At 37.2% G+C, this 24,890-nt stretch overlaps 1 protein-coding gene across 2 annotated transcripts; it reads left to right on the top strand.

Moving 5' to 3' along the window:
* The first annotated feature begins 838 nt into the window (after positions 1–838).
* On the top strand, positions 839–24,622 carry LOC146003275 (protein charybde-like). Of its 2 annotated transcripts, none has more exons than XM_083141486.1 (4): positions 839–1,319; positions 21,189–21,372; positions 22,131–22,286; positions 23,047–24,622. In XM_083141486.1, exons 1-4 carry the CDS (start codon positions 1,124–1,126, stop codon positions 23,129–23,131), a joined length of 621 nt encoding a protein of 206 aa, XP_082997612.1. In that variant the 5' UTR covers positions 839–1,123; the 3' UTR covers positions 23,132–24,622. The 2 variants fall into 2 exon arrangements, with proteins under 2 accessions (XP_082997612.1, XP_082997613.1); XM_083141487.1 differs by lacking the exon at positions 839–1,319 and adding an exon at positions 20,275–20,553.
* Positions 24,623–24,890: the final 268 nt, after the last annotated feature.

Below are 24,890 nucleotides of genomic sequence, written 5' to 3'. Positions count from 1 at the left end.
TTAATTTAATTAAATATAATTATTTGTTATTATTACTGTTATTATTATTCCAACACTTGGTTGGATCCCCGAAATGAATTTCTAGGTGCAGTAGCCAGTAGTATGTGTTTTTATATATATATGGGAGGCTGAATTTGGTACCCCCCCCAATGAAAAACGTTCCTGCGCCACTGTTTGTGAGTGTCCCTTCATCTATTTAATCTTATCACCATTCATCTTCATCTTCGCAATTAGTCAAAAGTGGCAGAAACGGTAAGTAAAATAAAATAAATCAATGAATCACTCGAAAAATCACCTATTCCCTCCGCCCTTGTGCGCTTACTCATTTTTTTCTACTGCCGTCGTCACTGCTGGATATTTTGACGTTGTTTAAGTGAAAGAACGAAAATGTTGACATTGTTTCACACTTAAGTGTGCTATTGTGCAGCAAAATAAAAATATTTTCTTCTTGGCAGAAGGACAATAAAAAGCCCCCGTCCAACGACCCGCATCATTTATGACGGAATTACCAGAAATTGTGTTTATAACGATTCTTTTGCATTTCAGATTATGTGAGTTTGATGACATGACCGGATGTGTACTCTTCCTGCCCATATGGATGCACCCCATTTTATTTAGTCTTTATTGAACCCACACTACCACCACTACTACCCTCTCCAGCTGGCTAAAAAAGAAAAAGATAAAACGGAACATCTGAGCAACAGCCGCGGTCGATTCTAGTTTTGGGATGTCAGTCAGAGTTTTGTTGCCAAGCGCTGTCATTGGGCGAGTTTTCTGATAGTGTGTTCTTGATTGGTTGAAACGTTGTCCAATGGATGTGCGGAACTACAATCAGCTGATGACAAAGAAGAGCTTGAGAAGCGCTGGAAGTCGTTGCCGGTGCGGAAGTGTTACAAAGATTAAATTTTATAACGTACAACGTTCTAATAGTGTAAATATCAATGGAAAGAACGTTTTCGTAAATTTGAGAAACAGCCCTGTGAAGTTTGAAAAGCTCTGTCGCTACACGGAAGATTTTATCTGAAAATATTCGTCCGGGATTTTGACATTTTTCTGTCAGAGAAGCTTTTCACATTCTTCCTAGATTAGTTGTTTTTTTTTATTTGGCAGCAATTCATTATCTATGACAATGATTAATGGGGACCACGTTGAACATTTCATTGAGGAAGATGCCACTCGTAGAGATAACAAACTACATACTGTACTAACAAAGTTCAATGATATTTTACATAATCAAGCAAATCTCCCTAGACAAAAGATGTCAGCTGAAGTAATCGAGTCCGTTCTTCCCGAGAAAGAAAATCATCCGATAGTTGTCGGTAAGTTTTTACAGGTACACCTTGAGCATGAATATGCACGCAAGTTAATTATTCGATTTTACTGAGAAGTAGTGTTGTTGTCAAATGATATTTGCTTGTCATTAATTGTCTTTTAGAAGGTTCTTGAAAAATAACACCTCGATGATATTCAAATTTGATTACTTAGTTTATTTTTCTTCACAAGTTGGAGATACATCATTATGCAATTTTTTATTGTTTTTACGTTCGTGTACCATATAATGTAGGGTGACCAGATTTTGTGAAACGAAAAGTGGGATTGATTGCAGCTATAACTAAAAAAGCACAGGACCAAGTACACATCCCCCTTGGGCAACGAAAAAGTAGTTCTGCTTACATGTCTCCTGAAATATACAATTCTCTTTAATTAGTTTTCTTCTTGTTTGATTTGATTTCTGTTATTTATCGTCGCCTGTCACGTTTGGCTAATTACAACAATGAATGAGTAATGTGATTAAAATTACGAAAGGACACTCACAAAGATCATCCATGCCCAATCCGGGATTCGACCGCAGGACCCCTGTCGTCCTGCGTTCAAACACTCATCCACTGAGGTTTTCCTCCCTTCTTATATATTTCCTTTTTAATTTCTCTCTCTTTTTTTTTAAATTTTACAGATGTAACCATGGGCGTCCGCAGGATTTTTTCCAGGGAGGGGCAAGGAAGGTAATTTTTTCCAGGGGGGGCAACATGGCATATTTTCCCCAATAATAGTGTTAATCCTTCAAAAAACATTGCTTGGCATGAGTTTACAATACCGGACCACTCTCCAGTTTCTATAAAATTTCGCCTACTTACTAATTTCGGTGTCCTGATGACTTATCTGTAGTTTATATTTGGCGGTCACTTGTTACAATTGTACATTTATGTGTACAACTTGTAAAATAACCTTGCGATTTACCACGGTGATTGTCCATACACAGCAATTCGGAACCATCTTTCTTTCGCAATTAATTAGCTAATGGTCTTCCTTTACGCACAACAATCTTGTTGACGACAGACGAGGAATGCCTACGAGGTTAGGTTAGGCCTGTTAGGTTAGGTTCCATTAGCATAAATACAAAGAAAAATTAATATTTTAGCTAAGAGAACTATACCTTATCTTGCCTGTTGATTTCTTCATGTTGGGAAAATGGCATCTTCCGTGGAGCTATTGTTCTTATGGTAGGGTTACGTTACGTTAAGAAAACATAGTTTATTTCATTTTTTCTCGATTTCCATACTTGACCGCCAATTGCAGATTCGTGATTAGGAGTTCACAATTAGTGAGTAGGCGAAATTTCATAGAAATTGGAGAGTGGTCCGGTATTGTAAACTCGTTCCCATTGCTTAAATTTGAATTTATCATGTTCGTGCAATAATTAACACACATTATTGTGTCTGAAATTAAATTATGTGTGTGAAATATGTAATTTTTGGTAGACCTTCGTTTTCCAGGGGGGCCACGGCCCCCCCCTTCCGGACGCCCATGGATGTAACTTTCCATCTCTCTTGTTCTTACTGGTTTTTGGAGTTTCCTTACTTTCCTTACATGGTGAAATAATATTAAAATATTAATCAACACTGAGGATATATTTGTATCTTGCTGCAGCTTATCAATGCACCAAACATACAAATCCCCAGAATTGGGGTATTTTCAATTTTCAAAATACCCCTGCATATATGTTTAGTCATCGCTCTGTACCTTGCATATCATGAACAGACTGCGTGCAATGTCTGCTTCTAATCAATAAATATATATACTGTACAGCAAGACAGCTCGCGAGCGTGAAAATTTTTATATCTGCAACTATTTCTTTGCAAATTAACAGTACTATTAATTTAAAAGGCACTAACAGTTTCACAGAGGTAAATAATTTGTCTGGATGTTTTGAAGGACATTTCACAGGATGCTGTTGAAAAATAGGACATATTTGGGCCCAAGTTCCTTTTGTTTTAATGCGATGTCATCATGCTACGAATGCAATTTTTACATGGTTGGATATCGATGTACGTCTGTTAACACATATTGTGGAGTTTTAGCGATTACTTAAGATTTTGTTCAATATATGCTTTCGTGGTTAGGTTAGGCAGGTTATGTTTGGTTCTCTTAGCATTAAAATAGTCCCTAAATGCATTCTACTAAGGTTCCGATTTATTCATTCATTCCCACGTTCTACGATATTTACTGTCTCTTGTTGATGGAGAATATCTTTCCATGGGAAATGCGCATGCTTGCGTAAAGTAATTTTTAAGTTGTTTTTTGAACATAAGTAACTTTTTGTTTGGAGTCCAAGCAATGCTTCATTACTTGAAGAAAGGTTCAAATTTCGTGTAACAATGATTTCCAAAATTCTACGATAAATAGTATTTGTGCTAGGATAAATCATAAAACAATTGGAACCGTTACCGGACGTCTGGTCACCCTAATATAATGGACTCGAGAATCATTAAAAGTTTAGTATCCCCGAAACGTCTGAAATTCCTTTATTTTCTTCTTTTTCACATTGGTACTTACGTATTCTGCATTCCTAAGGATTCTTGAAGGTGTTTTTTCATTTTATTTCAAATAATCTCAATTTTCGACATATCGAGTAATTCTTGTTTGTTCATTTTTGCTTACGTTACACGCAATATGGTGGAGAAATCTTGACTAGCGTTGTCCATGATCAGTGGTTATGCAGTGTTGCAACCTTCATCGAAAAATACCTACTTTTGTGTTACTGATTTTGTATTTTTTTCCAGGTTCGAAAGCCCCACAAACCATGCATGGCAAGGTTACGTTTGGTTAGGTTAGGCAAACATAGTTAAAATTGTCATGTTCTTGGAAAACAACAGTGTGGTTGGAAACACTAACCGAGGGTTACATCATCGAACGCATGCAACATTTGATTCACATAGTGGAAGGACATAGAGGCAACAGCTTTCGTGCATTGGAGAGACATTAACCTTCAAAAATACATGATTTACCAGCGAAATAAATTAAGCGATGGGGAAAAAACACTTCCATGACCTTTCAAAAGTGTACGGAAAGTCAGTTCTGTAAAATTGAAGAAATACGTTTCGGGTATACTAAAATTTTACCGAAATATCGAGTGAAGAAACTTTTTTTGTAATTCAGGACAACTGAAATCTGCAAAGTGCATTTTTGAACGTGAACTTTGAATTTAAAATTATGAGTCTAGTACTTATGATGCCATCGTTTTGCATAACATCCTGAATAAACCTGTTAATGATTTGTGTAATAAACTGTGTCCAAATCGTTTCAAACAAATTGAAAGTTTACGATTAAATTTAACTTCATGTTTTCTCGTAAGAATGAATAAAATGAAAAATGCAGTAGTGTAACTTGTGGCCTAAATTGGATGGTGGGGGAAGGGTTCAAGACGGTGAAAAAATACTCTTAACATATATATTTTAATAAACCTGGAAATTTAAGCAGGTTGAATGCCTGCCCTTGCCTCCACCAAGTTACCCTATGCCTAAATGTTACGTTGCGAATCATTAACGTTTTTGTGTGTACTTCATTAATGACATGAAGTACCAGTTGCTATATGTATCTGTGGCTTATGTTGATCAATTGTGCACTGTGTTGCATCGTAGATCTTAATAATCCTCTTTGTTAGCATCTCGAATACATCTTTAAAAAGTAAATTCAACTCAAAATCATTTGCGAGATGTGCAATGAAACAGAACCTACCTGTTGTTAAAAACTTAGTTCTTAAGAGTAAATCCCATTCAGCCCATATCTTAACTCACAGGCAAAATAATATTTTGTGAGACTTGTGCGCTGTCCATGTTCTGATTGTCCTTTCACCATTTTCATCATAACACGTATCACATAATCTCTGCGATTAGTCAAAAGTGCAGTAAAATAAACCAAATCAATCTTGAGTACTTCCACCACTTGGTACTATTATCGTATGAGGGAAATGCCTACGAATCATATATTTCGGACTTCTTTACATTGCTAACGTGTTATTTTCAAATGCGGAACATTTCTTAAGGTGAAATAATGCATTTCTAACTAAGATAATGTCTATTTCTTGTATTTACGAGTACTTACTGTTACTTGTTGTTTCGAATCTGTAACACATTATGGCCATGATAGCGTACTGGTGTAGGGGGCGTTCTGAGAGTGTTTTGTCGATTTATGCAGCGTTGCAACCTCGTTCACCGGAAAATATCTACTTTCGTGCCCGGATTTGAAATTATGCTAATACGTCTCAAACCATTGACGTTAGCCTCACAAACCATTGATGTTAGCCCCAAAAACCATTTTCCGTAAGGTTAGGTTAGGCAAACATAGTTAAAAAAGAAAATTAAAAATACTCGACACGTGGTTCTAGTGAAAACACGGCGAGGCTGAAACACTGGCTATGGGGTTGCATCATCTTAACACACGGAACATTCCACTCTCATGCAGAAAGCAAATGGCGGGAGCAGAAACAGCATGTCGGACAGAGATTTTCGCAGAAAAAAAAACGCATTCACATTAAAATGGATCAAATCAGGAACTTCCACAACACCAAAGAAAATGATTTCCGTAAGTACTTTCTCCTGTAAATATGAAGGAAATTTGAAGGAATCCGTTTCCCTCATACGATAATGTTACCCACCACTTTTTATTCATATAATTCTTCTGTTTGCAAACTAAAAAGAAGCACAAGTTCCAATTGTTTAATTCCGAATTCAGCATGGTGCACAGGCATTTTTTTTACATTGTTTGATTTTTATTTGTCTAACACATACTTCAGAATTTTAGTGATTACTTACTGCACATTTTCTGGAGAAAGATTTTCCCCTTCCTATATGATTCTTTGTTTGCCAGTGGCCATCACTTCAAATACGGACTTCTGCTGCCAACTACTCAAGTGCATGGGGTGTGAAGAAATATTTCATCACCAAATGCTTTTGTTGTTAGGTTAGGCAGGTTGGGTACAGGGCTCTTAGCCCTAAATCCTTTCGTTGTTAGATGGGTCAGGTCTAAGACTGTTAGCATTAAAATAACATCCCGGAATGTTTTAAACACCTCATCACATAATATCTGGTTTCGAGCATGGGCATTGGCAAAAACGTTTGTGGTAGATGACAGGATACAAAGAATGCCTGCTCACGTAAGATACATTTCAAATCATAATTTCTCCAAGCTTTACACTTACTCCCACAACCGTTTCCAGTGTTCTAAAGCACTTCCTAATACTTCCATAAAACTTGCAAAAAAAAAAACACCTTAAAAACATTTGAAACAATTACCATAAATATACTTGCAAATGATGCTACCAAACTTTGCACTCATAACCATAGCTTCACTTTTATGATGGTTTTGTAGGTTTTCAGTTCTTCATGCTTGATTTTTTTACCAATGCTCAAATTGAGGGGATGGGGAATGGTATTCCCCCAGCTATCAATTTTTTTTTGCAAAGCATCCTCCAAGAAGTCTCATTGACACTATGTTAAACCATAGGAGCATCCCCCAGATAACCTGAAGGCTCGACAAGGGGGATGAAAAAGTTACACTTCTCACAAGAATGTGTGATAAAACAAAGCCCCTCTATGATAATTTGATTTTTTTGTTATATAACCGCTTTTCTCTGACTTATGGCTAATCACGACAATGAGAATATGATGAAATTGATGACAGTCACAATGAACACCTATGGCCAGGTTGGGATTTGAAGCCTGAATCACTGGCATCTTAGCACACTGTGGGATTGTTTGGTGCCTCAAAGTGAGGAATTTATAATTAATTTGCCATCAACAATGTCTGTGTTACTCACCTTATAACTAGACTTATTAAATGTAGTACTTGAAGTTTGAATATATGTTTTACATTTGTTACTATTTGTTTTTAAATGTAATTTAAGAAGAGAAGACCTATAATTGGACTAACTAAATGCCTGTTGGTCACCCGAACTCAAACAAATAAATAAAAGGGAGACCCTCAGCCTAATATGCCAGCCTCCACGGTGAAGTGGTTAGCACAGTGCTACAACACCAGAGGTCCCAGGCTCGAATCCCAACCTCGGCATGGGTGTTACTTTTTTTGAGTGTACATTCATCATGTGTGTGTGTGTGTTAATGCATCTGTCATTGTATTCTCTTAAGATTTTATTATTTTTAATTTTTGTCAAATTCATTCATCTTATATATATTTGAATTTAGTATTATAAATATACATATTGTAACTTTTAATTATCACAGTTAGGTGGTAGAGCAGCCAAAGGCTGAACCTCTCTCTGCAGTAAATAAAAAGACTTTTCTGTTCTATCATTTTCATCATATCATCAATCACCCTCATCCGCGATTAGACGAAAGTGGCAGAAAAGCGAAGTAAAATCAATCAATCAGCCCAATGAATTTCATTCCATTTACTTTTATTTGCATATGCATATAAAAAAGCAATATTTTATGATATTAATTTTCGAGACAGTATTTTTCAGTTCAGTGGAGTTTTATAATGTAGCCTGTCTCGTGCAGTGCCCAAAGTGGTTTCAGTCAGTAGCTGGAACTACTACTAATAATAATGAATGCATATTAAAATAACAATGTTTTATTATTATTATTATTGCATCCAAAGTAACTATATAAACACAAAATCTAACACATCTGTCATTTAAGGAAATTAAGTTAATTTACTTCGCTGTATTTCCACGACCAAGTGGGGAGGACACCCCCATACAATGCTATTATTTTATAAAAATTGTTTTCGTGCATTGTTTGATTATGCAGCACCAGCATATGGTGGGGCCAATCCAAAACTTCTTACGTCTATAGACGTATTAAAACGACGAGCCTTACGAACATGTCTAGGACTCATGCCGTCCAGTCCCAATGTTAGTGTATATTTAGAAAGCAATGAATCCTCTTTGTCACACCGACGCATCAAACTCACCGTGCAATATTTGTTCAAATCGTGGGCGCGACACGCTCATCCCTTTAATAAAACATTTGCGATTCAACGACAATGGTTCAGCCTCCCGACCCCCCCTCCCCCCACTAAACGTTTTTTCTTCTTACAATGTTACAATATAGACCCTGAAGCTTACCACCAAACTTTTACCCATCCGGACCCGCTTTTATATCAACTGAATATTCCCACAGAACCCCGAGTAGAGATACAATATGAAGATCATGGCAGACATGAAAATTATAGAGAATTGTGGCCCACATCGACCTTTATTTATACTGACGGATCAAAGTCTACAGACGGTGTGGGATGCGCTTTTTACGTACCATCTCATAACATCACCCGACAATTTTCCCTCCCATCCGATATGTCGATCTTCTCGGCGGAATGTTATGCTATCTATAAAGCACTACAATTCGCCCTGCAGTTCCGGGTCGATCATTCTTTAATTCTTACGGACACATTGAGTGTACTACAAACGTTAGCACGAACAGGTCGGGCAGCATATAAATTAACGGCATTTCCCTATCTTATTCTCCGAATCATGCTAGACATTCAACGGCAGGGTCTGTCAGCGACCTTCACATATATTCGCGCCCACAGTGACCTTAATAAATATCAAGATCGCGTTGATGTAATGGCTAAACAAGCAAGAACGAAAGAAACTGTTACCCCGATGCGCCTGCCGTACACTGACCTCCTCCCACGGGTAAAAATCAAAGTAGAACAACAATGGGACGATTGGTGCACCCAGCAACTCCTGAATACCAATACATATAGATGGCATGCACAAGTCGGCAATAAACATCCTTGGTTTCAACACATTAACCTACCCCGTGCAGTTTTAGTGTTTACCATGCGAATGCGGACAGGTCACGTTGTTATACATCCCAGTTCATATACCGTGCCTGCAACTTCCTGTCAGTGTGGAGAACCTATACAATCAACCACACATTTGTTTTTACAATGCCCAATTCGACAACAACATCGCAATACTCTATACAACCAGTTACAACGTGTGGGTATTCCATTTCCGATGTCCCTTTCGACTCTACTCTACGAACCACGGTCTGATGTCATGTGGATACTGTACAGCTTTGCACCCAAACACAACATTGTAACATAAACAAACAGATACTTGGAATGTAAACAAACTTTCTCATAACAAACCAAATAGGACCCCTGGCAAGAAATCGCTCATAGGCGGTGTGTGCCAATCAAAGAAGAAGGAAGGAAGGAAGGTTCTCTTCTACACCTTCCACAAAAAAGTACTTACAAAATCATATTTGTTTTCTAAATTTCCAGACTGCCCAGGAGACAAATGTAATGTCCTAGCAGGAACTGAGTTCAGGCACCAAACTGATTTGCCAGAACGGACTTTCGTATGCGTTTCACCTCACTTTAAGCTTTGATCACTTCTGTTACGTGTCATGCACATATTACAGTATTTTGAGAGTGTGTATTTTAAGGATGTGACTTTTCCAAATTGGAATATAACCATGACTGTTATGACAAGGTCAGTCTAGTGCCCTGGAAATAGGAATTATCATTTCCAATTAGAAAAAAAAACCTGAGCGAATTGACAATATAGAGAAAGTCTCCAATAGTGTTAATTTTTGGTATACTAACTAATTTTGACCTCCTAATCATGAATCTGTTGTAAACAACCGGGGGTCACGTCTGGAAATTTGAAAAAAAGACTATTGAATTTTTTTATATATAGTTGTATATGCGTAGTTTTACGAATGAAATGTTATAACTATGCTTGCCTAACCTAACTGAACCTAACCTAATCTTGCGTGAATGGTTTGTGGGCCAATGATCACTTTCATTAAGGAATTCTTAGTTTTGTAGCACATAACCGACGAACAATGTTTCACGGAACATGCCATTTTTCCTGAAATCAGCGGTGGAGTATATGCTTAGTTTTACGAACAAAATATATGCTATAACAAAATATTAACTATGCTTGCCTAACCTAACCTTCCCTGAAATGGTTATCCGTGAATGATTTGTGGGCCTTGATCACTTTCAATAAGCAATTCCTAGTTTTGTAGCACGTAACCGATGAACAATGTTTCATCACTACGGAACACGTCTCTACGGAACATGCCATATGGAGAATTATCACGGTAAATAACAATGTTATTTTACAACTTCTACACGTAAATGTACAATTTTAACATGCGACCCCCACATCGTAAGAAATAGGAAGTGAATTACAGACTTTCTCTATATTGTCAATTCTTACCAAAAAGACATGATTTTGAAACAGGGTCAGATTGAAAAATTGAGTATAAAATGCAGGAACCAAGTTAGAACTTCTAGTGTTTTCATATTCTACCACTTTACCCCCCCCCCCCACACACACACCTCCGACACACACAGTCCTAAATTTGAAGATTTCCAAAAATTTCATACAACATAAGATTGAGGTTTTTCTTGAACATGGTATGTAGCAGAAGTCAATTATAAAATTGAATAAGTATGCATTATTTCGGCACATAGCTGTATGAAGTGCAAAGAGGAATAGAGAAAATCATCTACCATGTCGATCAAGAAGAAGTCTCTCTATACGGTTATAATAGTAATAAATTGACAAAATAGTAGTTTATAATTAGTTTAAAATAATAATTTTTACTGTTCTGATATTTTGTTGTCAACTTGTAAAAATTTTCTGGAGATGCTGATGAACGAATGGTATATGAAATTTTCATGTAAATCAAAATTAATTTCATCTGCAACATACTCAGGCATTATTGTTATTTATAAATAGGCTGGTAAGCAGGTTTTATGTCCAATAACTAGAGCCTTCATTTGTACTCATGAGCTTTCAGCACAGAAATATTTTTCAGAGTGCAACAATCTTTACATGTAAATTTGTTGTGCCTAAAATTGCATGCCTATTTTGACTCTTATTGTCTATTTTAATTATTAGTGCAGATAAGTGCCTAAAGTAGAGAGAATAATGTATCAAGTGTTGAAATTGTGTTTTGGTGCTTGGGATCACCAGAATTTTTTGCTGAAATAGAAATAATAAAAATTAAAAATATATTTGTTATTATACAATAATGAATATAAACTAATAAGAATAAAGCAGTTGTATTCCAAATTATTATTATATGAACAAGGAGACTTTAGTATTCGATCCAACATGATGTGTGAATACTCAGCATGCCCCCAGCAGTTAGTGCACTGAAATTCACAGTCATTGTATGTTGTTACTAACTTTTGCATTCCTCATTCAAGTAAAGCTTGTAAAAGTTCAAAAGTTGTAACCAAGATTTGTGTTGTGTGACCTAAATACATATTTTTTTGAATTTTGAAAACTGCGGAACCTCTATTTTTTAGATTAAATGGTAGAATATGGAGATACAAGCTGGTTCCTGTATTTTTTATTCACATTTGGTTATTCTGTTCGAATACTGACTTCATTTCTGTTATTAATGATATAAATAATAGAATGTTGCTTTTTTTTGTAACTTGAAATGAGCAATGCTAATTTCCAGGCAGCCATGTTTTGGTGCCATCTGGTTTAGGTTTTCCCATTGTTTTCGTTAAAAGATTACGTGAATGTGAAATTTGTGACAATTAATATTAAAATAGTTTAGATCTAGAAGGGAAGTGAACTAAACTTACAGCTCTGTAGGAACTGCTAAAAAAAGTTTTTTCCTCCTCCTAAAAACAGAAAATAGCTCATGACTGCAGAATAGAAGTGTTGAGGCACACAGCAACCCTTCTATCTTTTCAGAACATTTTTCTGTTCTTGAAAATCAGTAAATAGTGCAAAATGCACAATCCTCTGGTTTCTGTTTACCCAAATAATATTGTACAATTTTCTACATATTTTACAAAATTGTGGTTGTTTGTCATGGAAATCTTAAATTTTGGACATAAGTTTTTAAATTTTTTTGCACTATTACAAGTTTTGCGTTTTTTAATGTTAGTGCCTTTTTGCCTGTCTATTTTGGCAATTCTTGGTGCTTATAAATTTAGGCTCTGGCAGTATTATATGTTCTTAGTTTGTGTTACTAAGTATATTTAAAATACAAATATGAGACAGGATTTGAAACTAGATTGTTACTTTCCCTGTGAGGCATTTGCAACTCGAGACCTGACTGAAAGTTAGGCCGTTATCCTCATTCATGAGATAAAACTTGTCAGTAACTGCAACCTAACACCCATCCTCTTTGTAATTCTAATCTGGGATCTCTAATTTTGCAACACACTGATCACTAGATCTTAGAGGCAAAGTATTTTCTTTCAGGACCATAAAATGTATGCAGTACTTTTTAATGTTTCTGAAGCACCAAAAATGCTTCAAGAAGTAAGAAATCGAACTGAGTTAGTAATCAAAAGTAAATTAATATTTGCCAAATCATCAGGAAATAACAGTTACATTGTATCCTCGCATGGAAATAATAGTTGACAGGTTTTCTAAAACAGCGTAAGGCAACATTTAATATTTTTTAAAAGGCACAAAACAATAAGTTCATCACATTTTAGGTACTTTGGGAAGTTAATTTTTGCACTGTTCATAGGTAAATACATTAACATTCACCTTTTAAGTACCAATAAATCAATCTGCTGGTTTGAAAATATATATTTTACAGGATTGCTGGGGACTTGCATGCTTTCATTTCATCTTGCAATAGTCTTGAAATTGATAGCAATTACACAGTAATTCCTCCTAACAAAGGTATTGAGAAAATATTGAATGAGCTTTACATATAAGGTCCCTGATCTCTGTGGCGTGCAGGCTCAATCTGCATTATCCATTGTTACAGAGTTGACAGTTTTTTTTAAAAAAAAGATAAGCATTGATAAGAACACAAAATATTATGCATTCATACTTTTTTTTTCAATCAGATTTCTGATTCCCCCTCCAGTGTGTGTCAATAAATATATTGCGGGAATGCACTTAGGCTCATGTAGCCTGTTGGGTGTAAGGCCTAAGGAGGTAACCCTTTCTCAAGACACCAAATGTGAACCTGACACTGCAATGTTGCAGTTTGCAGGCAAAGGAGAGAGTTGCACCTGGACCTTTGGCCACTATAATCCTCTGTAGTACTGTGCTTATATGTGCTGAGTGCTCTTTTGCAGCACCTGTTTTAACCTATGTAAAGAAATTTTAGTGGCCAGAAATAGTATAGGGGTAGACAAAACTAAAGATAATTCAGGCATCAGCCCCTTATTGTCAGGAGCCAGCTTTTTTTCTTTAATACAGGCTAAGAAAGCCACAAATCCAATGGGATCTTAAGACATTTAATTTTAATAATTAATGCAAGATTGGATTAAAAGTAATTAATTCTTGCACCGGAGTGGCCTTGCTGAATAAGGCTCAACTGGTAACAGCATAAATAACTATGCAATACATTCTAATATGTGGTCGGCCCTACCATATCGCCGCAGATTTCTGGCAACAGTTAAAAAAAATATATTGGCATGTTTATTATTCTGCTTTAATGATACTAGTGATAAAGGAAAAACACAAACATTAAACTGTACTAGTTATTTTTTAAAAAAAATAGCAATGGAAATTTCCGTAAGGAAACTCGAAATATTAAAAAAATAATAATAATAAAATACTGAATTTAATATTTAAGCGCCAGGTGAAAATTTTCAGGCGCCCTGACATCGATTTACATGGTAATGTTTTGCACTTCAGTTCAAGAGAAATATTCGTATAGTATCAAACATTCCAATCTATTCTAAGGATTAACACAATGAGCTTGTGCGTTTTTTCGCTCCCCTTATCCATTCCAGGTGTCACACACTACGCTGCAGATGTTTCATCAATGCCTTTGTACCGGCTTCTTTTTTGCATCCTGTGAATCATGGTCGCTGGCACCAGTTTAGAAACGGACAACGAAAGCAAATTCAGGGTATTAAATATGTTTTTTTTTCCGTACTCAAAATTGCATTATATCTGAATGCAATCTTTCTTCCTGAAATTTCTAGGGATAGTACAGTCAAATATCGGGAAGAGAGCACAATTGGCTAAGAGTCTTGCCCCCATTCAAGACTTGTTTAGACATTTTACAACTAATGTAATCAAAGTTGTTTATTAAGACATTCTGAGGAGCTGTGCCTTCCCCATACATTGTGACCACACGTCCCGTATTAATTGCGTCAGTCCCCTTTTTTTTTTGAGTGTCCAGATTTTTTTGAATGTAAGACGGGATGCCAAATGTCCCTTTTTGTGACTGTCTTTTTGGCTGAGAATTACTGCAACAATACACCTTCAGTCCCATTACTATGAACTATGACATTGTCATTCACATCCGAGCGAGTGTTTTCGTACATGAATGGTATGTGGACAAGTAACAAGAACGCTCAACAAACTCTGAAATCTATGTTGATTAATAAGGTGAACTTTTACAAATGTTATTTGAAAAGAAGGATGTACTGGAGATCCATTCATCGGCAAAATATTAATGAATGACTTCTAATTCTAAAAGGCTGCTTGGTTGGAGTGCATATCGTCACATTGTGTTTTGTTTGTTTATTTAATTGATTTTCAAAACAAAAGTATTTATGACGAAACCGATTATATATGAAAATGTGTACATTTTGCCGTCCTGATTTCCCTTCAGAAAAATATTAAAATTGACCTGTTTTGTTTGAAAATTTCGATCAGCCCCCCTTCCCTGCTTTCGCCATTGACCACAACTACGAACAAAGTTGACTTTTCATCAATTCCCGAGCCTTCGGAATGATGTCTTTTAATGAAAATGCTACTTCGAATTGAAAAATATTCACATGCTGACAGTTTAAAATGAATTGAAACTCGCGTCGTCACTGTTCAGAAACATTACGCAGTGGAAATTAGTGCTTTGGGGGGGGGGGAGTTACAGAACAGCGGCACGTTGCGATTCCTGATGTCATGGGTTCGAGTCGTGTGCGTCGGTTAGCTGTTACTTTTGTGATTATTCTGTAATCTGTTTCATCGTTCAGAAAAGCTAAACAGCTGCGGATCGGTATTTTCAACGCTTGGCGTCTCTTTGTATATATATCGATGGGTTGTAGGAAGCAGTAGAAGTGAAATAATGGATTGACACGCAAGGGTGCCCGGGCATTTCGTTTGTGTGATGACATTTTCCTCCCTGGTCCCCGGAGAGGGGAAGTATTGTGGGAGGAGGAGCGATCTGCCCAGCTGATTCCACAGCTGCAAAGAAACGAATTTGTTGAATGCGTATGGTGGTGCCACCTAGTGTGCGTGAACGAAATTAGGATGAGAGTAGGCAGCTGAAGCTTTCTGGTATTGGCAACAGATGGCGGGTAGAGTTATTTATCAGTTCCGGCGCTGGTATTCCAAATCAGTTGCATTGAACAGTTTCTGTAATGAAAGCAAATTCGCGTAAGAATATAATATTGGGCTCTCACTTTACTTTTGGGATACTACTCGGTCATATTTGAATTCCTAGTTGACATGGTACACGGTGTAACATCTGACCCTTTTCAGACACTCACATGTCTTCCACGTAGAACACCCTGGACTGCAATTTGCAGACTAGCAAGGCTCTGGCGTTGTCATGCGTGTCTCTTCAGAAAGCCAACACTGCTGTAACTAACTGCTTTCGTACATGATTGGAGCCGACCTCCGTGGCGGAGTGGTTAGCATAGCGCGCTACGACGCCAGGGGTCCCGAGTTCGAATCCTGGCCTAGGCATGGGTGTTCTTTATTAGTGTCCCTTCATCAATATCATCATTTTCGCAATTAGTCAAAAGTGGCAGAAAACGAAGTAAAATAAACCACATAAAAGCAAAGTAAATAATTGGAACTATAGATTGTACCGCTTGAGCTACGTAACGATGGTGAAATGAGTTAAACCCGGTATGATATATTTAATGTGAACCTATAAAACCCTCCGAAAATAACATTGACTCTTCTGATTTAGCAAGGATTTCGATTTTCTTCTGGCATAAATTATGGGTTGTTTGTGGATAGAGAGACTCTTGAAGTCTGCAGTCTGTAATATTTGGTAATCTTAATTTTACAACAATTGATACAAGGCTTGAACATAGAATTATCGTGGCTGTTTAGTCGTGCTTGTGTAATAAAGGATATTTCTATTTTTTAAAAAATTTGCTATTCGAATACTTCTAAAAATTGAATGTACAGCGTGTTGCCGATTGTCGAGTCCGGGGTCTATGAACGAGTTGATTTTCCCCCATTACTTTGTACCATAATAGTGCAACTCTACAATTGTACGTCTAGTTGCAATACTACTATAGCATTTGTGGTCACATCTAACATTCCCAACAGCATTTCGGATCTGCCCCCCGGCCCTTACAAAAAATCCTCGAATATCGAACAACGGTCCTTTGTTACATCAGGCTAGACAGTTCGTTTGTGTTTTAAGTCCAATTTATGCACAGTTAGGCTAATCGGGACTGGACCTACAGTTTTGAAGTGGGATCCGAACCACCATGAGCCTCCACCGGGTATCGAACCCACACCCCTTGATTACAAGGCGACGACGTTACCACTACGCCATCGGGGAGGCCCCAGGCTGAATAGTGATTCGAGAAAAATTGAATAGTAAATAGGCTGTTGGAGTAATTAGTGTTGGCTCTGCGGATAATTTACATTAGAGTCGAAAAGAAGCATCTAAGAAAGAAGCCCAAAGTGTAACAATAAGCTTTTCAGGCCGAATATGTAGCTCTGTTGCACCATTCGCGTGTAAATGCGGATAGTCGATGTAGTTAGCGGAACAATGTTGGCGATAACATCTCTAGCATTGCTGATGCAGCCCGTTGTTTCTTGCTAAACGCACAGGGGGCTGTGGAAAAATACTGGCAGAAACGAGCGCTTTGCATTGTATTTCAGCGCTGGCTAATCGATAAGGGAACAAAGCAGAACGGGTGATGCAAACGCGCTGAATATGAAGTCAATGGCTTTGTTGTAGTAAGCTAAATACTTGTTTTTCGGTTGGTGCAACATTAAAATAGCATCAATGTATGTGTGTTGCAAAAGAGAAGTGGGAAGAATACAGTACATATGCGTTTATGTACAAGATAAAACACGAGCTCTGCTTTTGCAATATGTAAATGATGCGAATTTGTTAATACGCAGTGTAAAAACCATTTCGATTTGATTTTTGTTATTTAGCGTCTCTTTTCTTCCACTTTTGTCCGATGGCGGCGATGAAGATGAGTGATGATGAAATTGATGAAGGGACACAAAGAACACCTTTGTCCATACCGGGATTTGATTGATTGATTGAATTGCCTTACTTTACGTCGTCTTTCTGCCACTTTTGGCTAATCGCGACGACGGGATTCGAACTCGGGACTCCGCCACGGATGTCGGAAAGAAATATTGATGCCCAGGACCGTACTCGAACCTGTAACCTTTGCTGACGAGTACGTCAGTCGACCACTGAGGTAACTACATATTTAGAAACTGCCGAATGTAATTTATATGTATCAAGAATAAAATTGCAGAGTTCTTACGTTTGAATTTGCAATTGTGAATCAGTCTTAAGTGCGCGTCGTTTATTTCTGATTTCGTTATTGCCGATTACAAGGCAACTTTTTATTTCTTGTGATTTTCATTTGAATATAAAAAAGAAGTCGGTGTTCGCTAACAGTTGACGACAAAGGAAAAATTGAAATAATACAGTTCGCGTTTGTATTGTTTAAAAAGCTGTCAGGCTTCGTGGTTCCAAGTAAGGGGTATTCGATATGAATCCCCCCCGTTTAAGATTCGTTATCTATTGCGTCAAATCCTCTTTCATTCTCAACGTTGCCATTTATCTAGATAGCATGAAGTAACTGTAATTTAACTTAAGATTACGTGGTTGCAAAACTTGAACTGTAGCTCAGTGACGGAGCAAATTATGAATTTTCGAAAATCTAGTTCTTGTTTTTGCTGAGTATTGAACCCACTCTACTGACGTTTCCCAGCTATCGGAAGCTGGTGCACTACTTTCGACATAGCCCCACCATGACGTTGTCTCCCCCCCCCCCCTCCTCATGGTCCGTTCTTGATAACATCTAATGGGGAAAAAAACAGGGAAATATATGTTGAAGCTTGCCTAGCTAGTGTAGCGACCCTTGACTCATCACCACAATTGACCTTGGCCCTACGCGTGCAACACGCTGAAACGATAACACTTTTCATTGGCATTGAACCGCACGAACTTACTCTTCATATAGTGATTATTACATTCATTAGATTTACCAACTGCTTACCCTTTGAGTACTTTTGCATCGGTAGTACAGAAGCGAATTTGTAATTTTTAAAATAAAGTCTATTGCATACTTGTATAAGTACTACGTAATTATTTGATTTTCTGTCAAGGCGCGTTTCAGTGGTTCGCACCCACCTTAATCCAGTCCCGATTAGCGTATTGGTGCATTAAGTGAACTTACACTTTTGTCATGCATGTCTTTATCCGTGAATCTTGCAAAAAAATGTCCAAGATTGGTTATTTTGGATGACCATTTCTTGTCTTCTGAGAAAGTTAGACTCCCAACATCGCTGATTTATCACCCTTAAAAATTTTCACAAAGGCCCAAATCATGGTACGTTTACACCTGGTTAGAGAATAATTACATTTACTGTTAATCCTTTGCATGTTCGTAACCGAAGATTTTACGTAGGACGATAGGTCTTGATTATTTTTGTTACTACTGCCACTTTTGGCTTATACCAACGATGACCATGAACGGAGGTGAAATTGATGAAAGGACATGGACACAACGAGTCCCGCAGAGGATTATACTTACTGAGAGTCCAGACGGCCTCGTTAGTCTGACAGAATGCAGTCCAGGGTGTACTACGTGGAAGTGATGTTGATGCGTTAGTGCCTTCTGAAAAAGCCACTTCACCTCGGGAAGTATTTGAAAATTTATGTTCGATAATATCTTGTTCCGACATTTTTAATATTGCAATGAAAAATCCTACTCTTGTTAATGTGCCGTACAATAATTATCACTTGTTGAGGAGAGCTATATTATCTGTCGTGGCCGAATGGTGGAATCTCAAATTTTCGACACTGGCCTAGCATCGTGAGAAAATTTGGATAGTTCGAAGAAAATGGTTGCGGACTGCGGTCTATAATGTCGCATAACGTCGTCGTGGGAACTCGATGCGCTGACTACGAGTTGCCAAACTGAAAAGCAGTCTCGTCCCAAATCAGTGGCACCGCGGATTTTGGTTTACCTTTGAGTTTCGTAGCACAAAGGCAAGCTAATAACAACAATTCCCACTGAGTTGGAGATCCCAGTAAAATCTGGGATAATCAATTGGTTTTGGTAATTTCCGGTATTTTGGAGCGAAAAATAAATTCCTATTTTTCCCCTTGAACTAGGAATAGCTAGTTTATCCAAAAAAAATAATTGGTGTGGATATATTTGGAACCATAATGATTATAAATTGGATCTTTGTGTAAACTTTTAGAGGGGCGTTTAGTAAATTTTGGGGGTGGTGTTAGGGAAGTGTTGGGGTGCGTGGATAGAATCGCTGCTACCACGTCAAAGGTTGCGGGTTCGAATCCCGACCTAGGCATGGGTGGTTTTGCCGAGTGTCACTTCATCAATTTCATCAAATCACTAATCTTCATCTTCGCGATTAGACAGCAGTGGCAGAAAAGTGAGGTAGAGTAACAGCAGGTGCAAAACGCTTAAATGCATAATCATTAACACGTCAAAGCACCGTGGATGATGGAATGATCTGGAAAAGTCGGGCACGGAACACAACGCTGAATTTTCGAGAAATACAGGCAGCAGTGGAATGGAACGAAACGTTATTTTAATTTTCATTATAAACAAAACGTATTGTCGTTGTTATCAGAAACTATTGCAACAAATTGTAGAAGTTTCAATAGGTCGAAAGATGCTCTTTTTTTGTTTTTAAAGTGCGTACGTGTGCGTGCACACACAAAAATTATATCTATCGCATTTTCTGATGTCATACCCCGCTGGTGTTGCCGTAAGCCACGCCTCCTGAACGGACGAGGCCCGAGCGCAGCCGAACGGCGCCGAGGGATACGAAGCAAACGTCACGTAGTCCCATGGCAAGCGTCCAGCAAGAGGGGTTTTTATCATGTGGTGGGGGCTGCCATAAATAGGTTACCGGCCGGTTTACTCCAAGCAGTGAGCTGGTTGCATGTGTAGAAGAACGTTTGTGCGCTCGAGTTCTGACGGTGTCCGTGTGTGGAACCGGACTTGCATGTGCAGTATACCTGCAAGTTGACGAAAGTGCTGTGAACCCGGTAGTGAGGGTTTTTAGTTTTCATATCGTAGTTTTTTCGTGAAACGCCAAAACAATGGAGATACTTTCATGTCCAGTTTCTGTGGATTTTTCAAACTTTAGAAGTAAGTATCTTATGCGTTCAACCTAATACATATTGTACAACATAGAGTTTTTGTGTGATTGTATTTCGCCGGTATATGTTATTTTGTCTAACCGTGACTTTGTTTGCAAACTTGAACCTCTTTGTTGTAAACGGTATCTTCGCTGTGTATTTTAGTGAAACCTTTTGTCCATCGCTACACGGTTTGCAAACCTGTTCTACGAAGTAGACAAAATTGCAATGCTCCCTATGCGAAAATAGGTAATTTTCCTAAATGTACATGTCTTGCTAATCTTTTGTTGCTTGAACTACAAGGCGAATTGTCATCTTTATATTTTTTGTTTTTTTTTGCTTAAACTTTGATTGGCCGGCAGTCTATAGTGATGCACAGACTTATTTTTTTCTGCTTGTTAGATTGACATAGGCATTAATTTTCCTCAGATTGACTAGTGTATAATTTGATTTTACTGTAACTCCTTTGTTTTCTGATTCACATCGACCGGCTTATTTAAAAATGGTTTTAGAACTTTACTATCGGGAAACTTAAGAATACGTGAAAGCTGTAATAATGGCACTTGATAAATATCTTGGAATTGTTGTGAATAGTCTTCGTTGTGCTATCATGGCATGACTAACAAAATTTCTCTTGTTTTGTAGGTGAATATCAGCCCGAAGAGGAAGGGGGCGCCAGTCAAGCTCTAGCCAGGCGGCTCGAGGAGGAGTTGCGGGCGGCGAAGTCAGCCCAGCTGGCCTGCGGTGAAGTCTTGCTTCCAGCTGATCTGTTACCACGTATCGCCAGGGACGTGCTTAGGATGGCCGAGAACGAGCCGTGCGGTCTGAGGTAAGTTGTGTTACCCATGAACTTCTGCGTTTGTGTTGTAGAAATATTTTTTTTACACGACGTCGCTCTTCGGCATCTTCCATGCTCACACTAGGACTCGAACCTAGATTTAAATCTGCGATTGGAAATTTGTTACTTGTTAAATCTTTGTTCAAGTTCTGTACTCTTAACAATGCGTCGTCATTACTGTATGGTAATATTTGGAGCCCTGTTTGAAGCGTATGCTGACCTCAGGCGGAGTGGTTAATTAGCACAGCACGCACAGGAGTCCCGGTTCGAATCCCTGCCTGGGCATGGACGTTTTTTGTCATTGTTAATCAATTTTATCATCACTCATCATCTTCGCGATTAGCCGAAAGTGGATGAAAAGCGAAGTAAAATCTGTCAATATATTAAGTATGTTTCCTCAGCTGACAAAACCATTACATTACATATTTGGACAAAATTGAAAAATGTGTGCAGATCCAAGAACTTGACGGTATTATCTGTTTTGAGTCGGATTTCGTAAAAAAAGAAAAAAGTTATGATTTTCAGTTTAGAGTTTAGTTGGTCTATTCGAGTTTAGGAATTTGCGTATCCAGAAATTTCAATATTGAAGGGTATAGGCATAAATTTGGCCACGAAAGTGATGAATGATAATCCAGGCCTTTATTACATGGATAGTATTAATTTACAGTGTAGTTCAATTTATCATTGCATGCAAACATTGAATATTGTTAATATAAAACTAATGTGAATACTTTTTCTTGTATTTACAGGGGATGCACGCTATACATAAACTTTGAAAATGACCAGCTGTCCCGACGAATAGGAACAATAAAATGTGATCCGAACACAGTGTCTACTTTCGAGCTGTTCCTGACATTGAAGCAAGACAGTAGTTCATGGCATTCATTGCTGCCACAGTTTCTCAAGTAAGTATCAGTGACTGTAGTTTAATTATGTGAATTAAGTTAATGGGATTGCACTTGAACAAATTTGATTTTGTTTACTACTTGTGGTAATTGGGCAAATTTTAAGAAAATTGTTATAGAGCTATACAGTACAAAATTACCGATTCATGCAATAATCTGTGTAGTAAATTGTGTAATTGCATGAATTTTACAATGCTGAGCTTTGTTTATTTCACTACTGACCACTCAGTTAGGAAGATACATTGTTACTATGAAACGGCATTTGTTTTTTGATAGAACACAAATTGTCTGCATTAATATAACATTCATTTTGTGTTTTACCTGTAACTTTTTATCCAAACAAAGAACATTTATTATTTTATTACTATTCCTAAGTTATTAGTTATTTTCCAATTCATATTTGTTCTGTACTAATGTAGAAAGTGGTTTGTATTTTTTTGCTTTATGTCCACTTTATGCACACATAGTTTAATTGGGACTAGGCCTACAGCTGAACCACTGTGCAATGTGCTTCCATCAGGTAGCGAATCTAGGAATATTGATTAGAAGGTGATAACTAGGGCTTGGAAGTTGAAGATCTATAAATTGCCAAAAAAAAAAAGACCTAAAAATATATAAAAAAAAGGACTTATAAATGTGATCCAAATTAATTAATAACTTCAGTCATGGCACACTTTGCAATATTCTTTGTTTTGCTGCAAATTTTATTTTTCTTGTTTCTACTTTGTTACTTACGATTCCTATTATTTTGTCTTTGCAGAAACCTTACTAGAGGCGGAACGATAGTAATCAGCCATGGCTACGTGCTAGAGAAGAAGAAGTTGTACAGATCGTACTTGGAATGATAGAGACTGTTGTCATGCCAAAGAGAAGAAGACTGAATCTTCAGGTTTCGATCTATTAAACTTGGCAGCTTGAGGATATATATTTTCATGTTACTCAGGGCGTCCTGATTTGGCAGTTTGGATTTTAGAGTTCGTTCTTTGATTTAAGATTGTACGGCATGTGTTATGAGTTGCCATAAAGTTGTAAATGCAGAGTTGATGGAAGTCGAGGAAAAAAAAATGAGCCATGTTGGAATTTTGTTTCTCAGAACTGGTAGAAGTGATAAAGACTGGGAAATACCTTATTTGTACCTGTACTTATCCAGTGTTGGAGTGATATGTGCGAATGTTAACGTGTATGTTAGTCTCTCAGAATGGCTGTGCGTGTATTGGAGAGAAAAAAGAAATGTAATGAATTGTATGACGTATTTAGCAATTCGACTTGTGATTTGGGTGTTTCAATTGCAGTTTTTTTGAGTTTGGGGAAAAAAATTGTGGGTGGGGGGGTTGAAGGGGAGTTTTAATGTAGGTGTTGCTGTGTGAAAATCTGCCACGTTTGTCGTTTTTAAGACCACAGTTGGCATCGTCGAGCACAGAATTAAATTCGGTTTCGGAATTTTTAGAATTGAAGTGGAATTTTATATTCCGCAGTATGTATGCGGGAGTGAAAGGTTTGAAATATATGTGGCAAATGCCAGTTAACGGCAGTCCTTTGTTTTTTTTAGGATAGGTCGTAAATAAACACCAAAGAGTATGCGTAAGGTGCCATGATCTCAGATATCTTATAAGAAAAAAGTATTTAGCAAATCACAAAAGTGAATGTCAGGAATTGCATCATAATGGCACATTAATATTTTTTTTTCAAGAGATGTGGTCTTAAATGTTTTTAAAAGTGCGTGCTATTGTTCATAATTTCTATATTGAAATAATAATAAGAAAAAGTGGGGTATACATGTTGAATGGTAAGGTCTAATTGTTTACGAATGGATTGCATTGATGCTTCCTTCAATATAGCGTAGAAAAATAATGTATATGCTGTTCTTGTATGTTGATAAAAACAGCGTACCTGAAGCTAATCAGTGCCTGGTTCATATGAAGTCTGAAAGATGGTCAATTTGACTGAGTAGTTACTAAGACATTACGGAAAAATGCTGTATCGTGTGAATTAAACCTTTGAACTAGCATTACTCCAGTCTTTCAAAAACTGGAGGAGGATTTTAAATTTTTTTTCTTACTGCATTACAGTATGTCACATCTCCACTTGCTGGAAGAAGGTCGACAGTATTTTCTGAATGTAATCTCATATATTTTTTTGTTAGACAGTATTTAAGCTCTTAAAAAAGTCACTGTTCAATAGTAAACCTGACATTCACAGGATATTGTGCAAATTTATTATAACTTGTGTACAGAGTAGTAGAGTATATGAGAGAAATACTATTGAGATATGCTTTTTTGTACTTTTGTCACTACCTAAATAAGAAAAAATTAAATAAAAAAAGTATTCAATTTTCATTTATTGTTTAATTTTGCAAGCACCTTTTTACTCAACTTTTAAATATGCAAAGGTGTCACCAGACTTTTTTTTTTTTTTTTTCTTCTGAAAATTGCTACGGTATTACAAGAAGTGAACGAGTACATATGTTTAGAATTACTTCTACGGCATTCAAGTGAATTTTCATTTAGTTTGCTTTTGCTATTGTCTAGATAGTTGTGTTAAAAGAAAACCTGCATACAGTGCCACAAAACAGATGTCTAGACAAAAGAAGTAAAACACACAAAG

Source organism: Lepisma saccharinum, chromosome 20, assembly GCF_977018435.1.
Source record: "Lepisma saccharinum chromosome 20, izLepSacc3.1, whole genome shotgun sequence".
NCBI classification, from domain to species: Eukaryota; Metazoa; Arthropoda; class Insecta; order Zygentoma; family Lepismatidae; genus Lepisma; species Lepisma saccharinum.
The sequence above is the reverse complement of the archived record's forward strand: the minus strand, read 5'-3'. Positions and strand labels throughout refer to the sequence as shown.